The 8879-nt window shown below is 34.6% G+C and overlaps 1 protein-coding gene across 1 annotated transcript; it reads left to right on the top strand.

Moving 5' to 3' along the window:
- Positions 1-3419: 3419 nt before the first annotated feature.
- LOC104221804 (uncharacterized) lies at positions 3420-8104 on the top strand. The gene is made up of 4 exons (XM_009772939.2): positions 3420-3629; positions 5391-5652; positions 5750-5802; positions 7561-8104. Exons 1-4 carry the CDS (start codon positions 3587-3589, stop codon positions 7785-7787), a joined length of 585 nt encoding a protein of 194 aa, XP_009771241.1. The 5' UTR covers positions 3420-3586; the 3' UTR covers positions 7788-8104.
- Positions 8105-8879: the final 775 nt, after the last annotated feature.

The raw sequence follows: 8879 nt of genomic DNA, 5'->3' as shown, positions 1-8879 counted from the left end.
TAGGAAAATCAGATACAACCAAATACAACAATTTATCTAAGCTCGAATTCTGAACTCTGAACCAGAGATTCTGGGTTCGGTCCCCAGCAAAGTCTCCAGAGCTGTCACACCTCCTTTTTCACCTACACCCCCGGAAGGGCATAGAGGAGTTTTTCCACTTAAAGGACAATCGGAATGGGATTTAATTATTAATTATTCAGAGTCGCCACTTGGGAGATTAATGGTGTCCCAAGTCACCAGTTTAATCCCAAACCGAGGAAAATACTGACTCTGTATTACAGTCCGCGAACTAGAAATCCGGATAAGGAATTCTGTTACCCCGGGAGAAGGAGTTAGGCATTCTCGGGTTCCGTGGTTCTAGCACGGTCGCTCGACTGTTGTATTTGGAATATTGTGATTTCAAAACATGTTTTAGCCTATGTGCTTTTTAACTTCGAATCGCTTTTATTATTATTATTAACGAGAATTGCAACGTCGTAAAAATGTGTCTCGAACCACGTCACATCAATGCACCCGTGATTATTGACACATTTCGACTTCGTTGAGATTTGGATTTGGGTCACATAAATGCGCACCCGAGTTTAAGAAAATAATATTATTAACTAAAGTGCCTAAAGTAATTTCGCATTCGTAATTTGCGAGGGCCATGGAATTTAGCTAAATGGCACGCCTCGGAATCTAAGGATCAATTCAAGATTAATTAAACGATGGCCATGGAATTGTCATTTTGATTGGCACAGCGCACCTTAATTCTATACTATGACAAAATCATGTTTCGTGTAACAAGCTGCAATCTTAAGGCAACTTCTCTATCATAATATAGTTTTTCCTTTTTTTTTCTTTTTTTTTGAGAAATTAATCTAATCTCCTATATTAACAAATTATAATCTCCAAACATGTATCTTGCCATGACTACTGACTACTCATTATTTTTATTTTCAACTAACAAACAAAAGAAAGAAAAGCAAAATACATAGGGCTGAAAATTAATTACACTATTTAAGATAGACCAACACATTCTAAAAGCAGAATTGACTTGACCAATTAAAACTAAATCCAACTCTCATGACACAAATACAAAGCCATTCATATGAAACAAATTTATGGAAAACGCGGACCAAATAGACAAATAAAAATTCATTTAAATTCACTTGAAATTGACGAGCAAGACAACAACGGTTTCAAGGGAGTCAAATTTCTCTTTCTTCCGTGCATGCACCTTTCGTACACTTTCCTAATACTACCTTCACATGCCTTTTGTAATATTATGCCATTAAATTTATCTCACTTCCTAATGAAATTATTTTTAGGAAAAAAAAAACAAAACGGTAAATCCAAAATGACATAGAAGAAGGATAAGAGTAAAGGGGGATAGAAAATAGATAACAAAAAAAAAATCCCAAACAACACTAATCAACAACTATAGAGCTTAACCATATAAAATCCCAAACAATTAAATTTAGGCATGTGATCAATGATATCAAATAGTAATACGCAATTTACATGACATTTTACCAACGAATTAAAACAACTGACTCTATATTCATATAGTTCAAGGTAATCAAAGCAACAAACAACTTCAGAAATCATAGAAGCAATAAGATGACATTCAAAATTAACGAAGTAGCAATGGGGAAGATGGACCTTCGTTACTGAAAATTTTCCAACGAGTACAGTGCAAAATAATCTCCAAAGAAAAATCAATCCTCAAGCGAGCTACGGACAATTTCACTCGATTCCAACTGTTTCGATGCCAAAATGAACCAACATGAAGTCCTTCAAACCAAGGACCAAAGACTCAAGCAGCCAATCGGAAACCTCGACACGACAAACCTCGAACGGGCTTCAACCAAAAACCAGTGGAAACGATCATCACTACTCGATCGGGTAACTCGGGACTTGCCGGAAACTTTGATGACAGCAACTTACAAAGCTTAAACAGAGGGGTCAATATCTGGTGAAGCTTTGAAGAAGAAGAATTAGAAGAAAGAGTTCAGGCGGGTGTGGAGAAACCGAAGCGACGACCTAGTGTTTGTAGGGTGGTCGTTTGCGAGGTGAAGCGTCGCTGGGATTGTGAGCGTTACAGAACGGGGGGTTGTTTTGAGAAGATGGAGACGGGGGACGGGGGTCCGTTTTGCACTGTTGCGGCGCTTCTTTTTATTTCAGTCCATCTCCCCTTTTTCAGATTTTTTTTAATTATTATTTATAGGTAGAGTCTAGGTCTAGGTATATTTTTGTGTATTTTGCCCATTGGTCCCTAGGTTTTTTGTGTTAATTCCTTAAGGTCTTTTTTTTTATTTATTTGTTATCCCAAAGAAGATTCTAGAAGGGTCTCCTAGACTACATAATGACTCTTTGTTTTTATTTTTGTATATTTTTTTTTAAAAATAAGATAGTAATACTACACAATGCCAAAGCTAATCCTAGTTAATGAAACTATATATTTTTTTTGTTTTCGAAATTATACAAAGATAAAATTAAGGTACTATTTTTGTATTTTTTTTTTGAATTTATAAAAAATGCATAAACTAAAATATTTTTTGTAATTTTCATTTTTTCTTGTACTAAAATAAAGTAAAAGCGTCAAAATTAACTGAAATATCGCTATTAGGCCAAATTTAAATATTTACATGCTAAAATATGAAAAATCCTGGGGAGAGTCAAAAAATCACATGTCTACACAAGAGATAATAATAATAAATCCGGAATAAAATTTCAGATTGTATTGACTTTAGGTTTGATTATAAGTGTCAATTAATCATGGAAAAAAGTTTATACTAAAATAACAGAATTAACTATTCCATATAAAAGGTGGAATAATAATTCTATAGAATATTCCACCACATAAGATATTCGAGTTTATCCCACAATTATACCACCCCTTACAGTTGTTTGAATGGTTGTTATGTATCGTTTTATAATATATCATATGATATTGTTTTGTATTATATTGTATTATATCATTTTTTATGTATACAATATTTTGATAGATTGTATTGTTTTCTGCCATTTCAAGATGTCATGCACCAACAATATGAAAAATAAATTTATAATATTATAAAGAAAAAGTAAGGTACGAGATAAAATTATTATATAAAAAAGTTAGGTAAAAGATAAATAGGATTATCTAAAATAATATGGAAGGGCAAGATGAGAAAAAAAATAAATAAGGAACGACGCGATCATATTAAATCGATCGTTCCATAAAGTGACACTTTTAATTATTATGTAACAAATTTAATAATATAATATAATAAAATTTAAATAATAATAAATAAATATTATATTTAAATTAACAATACGATACAATACAACATAAAACGTAACAACCATCTAAACAAACTGGTAGTATTACAATGAGAAACAGGGAAGGGACACATACCGCTAATAATCACTCGTAAAAACAAAAGAATTTCCCAAGAACAAAAAAAAACAAAATGAAAATCCAGTTGGTCCCAAAAAAACAATAAACCGACCAAAGCATATGTTTTAATGTCCGATTCCTTATTCTTTCCACGTCGGACTTACATCAGACACAAATTCACTTCTGATCGAAAATCCCATATCTCAAATCTAGCTCTTACCAATGTCTGAAGCAAAATCACAACCACCGGCAACCTCCTCTTCAGGTAACCATTTCGCAGTTTTAATTTTCTTTCTGGGATTTTTTCAAACAAATTAGAGTTTGATTTCAATTAACATAGGAATCTCAGTTCACTAAACTTTAATTTAACCCTTTCATTTAACCGATCCATCATTTCTGCATTTTCAATTAATCGAGTTACTGTATATAATAGAGGGTGTTCATGTAAGACGATCTTAGATGGTTGGGGCATGTTAAGAGGAGAGTCGGTGCTCCGGTGAGGAGGTGTTAGAGGCTAGCGTTGGAGGGCAGACGAAGAGGTAGAGGCAGGCCGAAAAACTATTTGGGATGTGATTAGGCGAGATATGACATTGCTTTGGCTGAATGAGGGCATGACCATGGATAACAAGGTGTAAAGGTTCTGGCCAGAAATATTCTTTGTAATACAAAGATATTCCGTGCTCATTTCAATTTTTGTCTCAACATGATACCCATTTCCGCGGATATCTCTCTATAAAACTCAACAAGTTTCTTCGCCTAATATTTGTTCCGGACATCAAATACGGCCTAAGAAACAATTGTCACCACCCCGCCATGACAAAATGAATAAATGTAGAGGGTTATGTAACCGAATATTGTCCTTGTTTGTCACAGTAACTTTGATACATCACTTAGTGTCCTTCGTGTTTTATCCCTAGATAGCTGTTATTACTTGTTGCTGCCTTGTTTCGGTTTTCTGATGGCATTATTTAGTGTTAGTTTTGTATTTTCGCTTCGGTTGTCAGATTGATTTGCTTGTTATTGCCGCTTCCCTTTTTCCTTCCGGAGCCGAGGGTCTACCGAAAACAGCCTCTCTGCCTTTTTAAAGATAGGGGTAAAGTTTGTGTACACTCTATCCAGTACCCTCCCCAGACTCCACTTATGGGATTACACTGGATTTGTTTTTGTTCTTGTTGCATGTAAGACGAACTTATAAATAAATTTCGGTTCAAGTTCTTAATACCCAAATCAGTCAATAACCATAAGTTTATAAGCACCTTTCATTTTGACCAAATTTTTGTTATTTTATAGATAATACTTTCTGTAATAGTATTATTTATTGAATCAAATTTGGACTTAAACATACTGCAAATGATAAGCTCATTTTACTGTAAACATTTTTATGTGGCATTTTAACACAAAAAGAAAGGAAAAATGTTGTCACCAAATACATCATCTGCTTATTATCAGTTTTAGCACTTTTATGCGAACACACTGCTTTTATTTGTAAAATAAAATTAGCTCCAACACTTTAAAAGTGTTTTTCGCACTTGATGCTTACCATCAAAGGTGGAGCCACGATTTCAAACTTATGGGTTCTGGATTTTAATCCTTTTAAATTACTGGGTTATAAATTAATTATTTGTACATATTCAATGATTTTTTTAAGACAAATATAAAGTTTGAACCAAAGCTATTGGGTTCGGCTGAACCCGTTCCCGGTACTCTAGCTCCGTCCCTGCTTACCATCCACTTTCGATCAATTATGTCAAACAGGCTCATAATATCCTATATATGGTATAGAAGGCATCAACAAGAGTTTATGAGGTTTTGACTTTTGAGTCATTCCGCACCACTGCCTTAAGTTTTTGGGTTGGCTGCTCAGATTTTTCACGAGCAAACTATTCCATTTTTGGCCACTCCACAAAGTGTTTTAAGATTTTTGGTTGGACACCCAAATGCTTTCACATTTCTGTTCATTTGGTACTATGGTTTAAGATTTCTGTTGTATAATGGACTGAATCTGATACTCTAATATTATTGGTAGATAAAGATGTGAAGGCGCCTAATGTGTTTGAGAGAGTTAAAGAAGAGTTCGAGGCTGTATTGCATAGTGAAAAACACTCACATCATCATCACAGAGAAACTCATGGTTTGCGTGAAGATATTGATGAGAACACATCCGTTAGCGATGTGAAAGCACCTAACGTGTTTGAGAGAGCGAAGGAGGAAATCGAAGCTATTGTTCAGGCATTGCATCCGAAAAAGGAAAATCACAGTCATGATTCAACTTCAGATGGAGACAGCAGGTTTAAAGAATTGGATTCTCTTGCAAAAATAGAGAATAAATGTTTCTGAGGATTTTTAGTTAGTTAATTTTTGTACTATTTTGTTGATGAATTGCAGGACTCATGGTACAACGGCCGAGTTGAAGACACATAATCCAGATTCTCTTTCAGGTATGAACTCTATGATTCATTTTTAACAGATTGTTATAAATTTCATGATTCGTGATTATAATCACTTAACAACAACAACAACAACAACAACGATCCAGTATAAATCCCACAAGTGGGTCTGGGGAGGGTAATATGTACGCAGACCTTACCCCTACCCCAAAGGGTAGAGAGGCTATTTCCAGGAGACCCTCGGCTCAAAAAAACAACAGGAGTCGATATATTAGTACCATAAAAATGCATAATAAAATAGCAGCAATATAAGAGATACGAAATACGAAATACGAAATAGATGGCTGGTATAGTAAAACTAGCAGGTAAAACCCTGTATCAAAAGACGACCAATGGCATTCTTAGTCTAACTCCTAACTAGCTAGTCTCACTCTATTGTGCTGTAGAAATATTCACAACTTTCCCCTAACCTACAACCTTAATGCTCGACCTCCATAATTCCCTGTCAAGGGCCATGTCCTCAGTAATCCTAAGTCGCGCCATGTCCTGTCTGATCACCTCTCCCCAATACTTCTTAGGTCGCCCTCTACCTCTCCGCGTGCCCACTACAGCCAGTCGCTCACACCTCCTCACCGGTGCATCAGTGCTCCTCCTCTGAATGTGCCCGAACCATCTGACTTTCAAGGAGAAAAATGGCTTAATTTCAAAACTATTTCATATGAATATTACAGTTTTCCTTGAACTTCCAAACTATAAGTACTAAAACGTAACTTCAATTTAATCGTCACAGCCCCTCCTATGGGTAGTTTCCCTTGTTTTTTAAGCAGCAGAGAACTTATTAAACAGAAAAGCGAACTGATGGAAACTTTGGAAAAAGTATCAAAGGCCAAATAGAATGACTACCCTCTTTTGTCCTTAGACATTGTTTGCTCAACCTATTCAATACATTCTGGTCGAAACTTCTAACTTTTCTGATCTAAATCATAAAATTCATTGAAGAGATAGAGTTTTGGCTGTGATCCAAGAGGTATACATAAGTGTTCCGGTGGCAAAAAGTTTTAGTTGTGGTTAAAAACACTGTTGGACTCTGCCTTCGGGAGGTCTTACTTTCACTTCCATCAAATACTACGAACCCAATCAAACCTGACTTGCTTCCTCTTTTTGGTAGAACATTTTCTATGACGATCATTTTGGGGGCATAAAGCCGTTTTCTTCCAACCAAATGGAGTCCTAGATTTATTTGAAATTTATTGGCTAGTGGTATCAAATTATTATAAAGTATCGGGTATTGGTAAAATTTTCCTCATTTGGAAACAATTTCAAGAATTGAAAGAATTTTCATGGTGTTTGTTCCATGTATGTAATGTGTCATTTACTGTAGTTTTTCCCTTTTGTTCTCAAATATTTTAAAAAAAGAACCCATCTAACCACTTACCGAAGTTTGCCCTTTCTTTACTTTCTACATATCCTCCACCCAGTGGCGGAACTAAGTAGAGTGAATGCGGTTCAAACCGAACCCCTTCGTCGGAAAATTACACAGTGTAAATAGAGTAAAAATGATATGTATGTAAGCTGTTGAATCCCCTCGACATGAAGAAAAATTCAAGTGTAATAGTAAAGTGGGTTCCAATTTGCTTCAGGTCGTAGATTCAAATTTCAACTGTGACATTTTTGAATCCCCTTATATAAATTTCTAGTTCTACTACTGGCTCTACCAAGTATGCGAAAGTCATATTTGACATCATGCTTTTGGTTAGAAGTTCAAATCCATACTCATCCTCTTATCATACTGTGGTTCTGTTTAAACAGAGAGCAAGGTAAAGGTGCCTAATCAAAACGAAAGGGTCGAGGAAGAGATTGGAGCAGATTTGCGCAGAGAAAAATCGCCACATCGTCATCACAAAGAAACTCATGGAAGGAGCGATGACATTGATGATAATACACCAATTAGTGAAGTTAAAGGTCCAAATATATTCGAACGAGCAAAGGAAGAAATCGAGGCCCTAGTTCACTCAATTCATCCAAAGAAGAAATAATCTGGCATTGCTACTCAACGAAGGAAAACGAAATGGGGATCGATGTTTATCACAAGATGTTGGCAAATATTTTCTCAGCTCAAGAAACACACAGAAATGAGTGTTGTTGCATATAGCTGTCGTTGAGATAGCCATTTTTTCCTGATGCTTTTAATCATTTTCCAATTTTTTTTTTATGTACTTTCCATGCAAAAGATTGATTATTGAACTTGCTTATTTGGTGTCTTTCATCCAGAAAATATAGGTGCTGAGATGTTTGTGCATGTAAATTGATTCGGACACTGAATCTTAATTATTTTATTTTTGGCAGCGACTTACACTGATATTTATCAGTAAAAAAAGATTATTATTCCTGTATTAGTGATGTATTATTCATGTAGATGAACTTTGCTTCTGGCAAATGAATGTATAAATCCTAAAACTAAAGTTAAAAACTTGTTATATTATTGATAGTATAAGATTTCTTATAACGTTGAATATATATAACTTAACCTATTTGTTTAAGGAGGTAGAAAGAATTTTCTTTTATTTTTCCACCTAATTTTCGATGTCATGAAATTAATCACTAAACTATTATGCTTTCTTTAAATGATAATAACTGGTCTCAAATTTATTGCATTTTCTCATTATCGTGGTTGGCAAAGATAATATGATCTTGTCATGGCGTAAAAAGTAAATAAAATCAACATGCATAGTGTAATTTGACTAGTTTTAACATGTTAGACATTTGTACTAGAGTTCTAACACATGCTTACTACAAATAACAAACTATATAGAATTAATTCGGTAGCTGATGATTTAGCTAATATGACCTTTAATCAAGGCGGAAGATGTTGAGATTTCATTACTTCGCTTGATTTCTAGCTAATTTTTATTACTCTATTTTCCTTTCAAAAGAAAAAAAACAACATATAAAGAAAAACTAAAAGATAAGAAGGACGAGGGAAAGGGGAATTGATTAATTAGCTGCATAATTTTCTTGAATTCAAACACGGCCTTGCTGACAGTTGATAGAATTGCTATTCGTAGAATATAATTGTCGGGTAACTGATGATTTAGCTAATTTGACTTTTAATCAAGGGTCTCATTTCG

This window comes from Nicotiana sylvestris, chromosome 6 (genome assembly GCF_000393655.2).
Source record: "Nicotiana sylvestris chromosome 6, ASM39365v2, whole genome shotgun sequence".
Classification (NCBI taxonomy): domain Eukaryota; kingdom Viridiplantae; phylum Streptophyta; class Magnoliopsida; order Solanales; family Solanaceae; genus Nicotiana; species Nicotiana sylvestris.
This window is presented reverse-complemented; position numbering and strand designations above follow the sequence as displayed.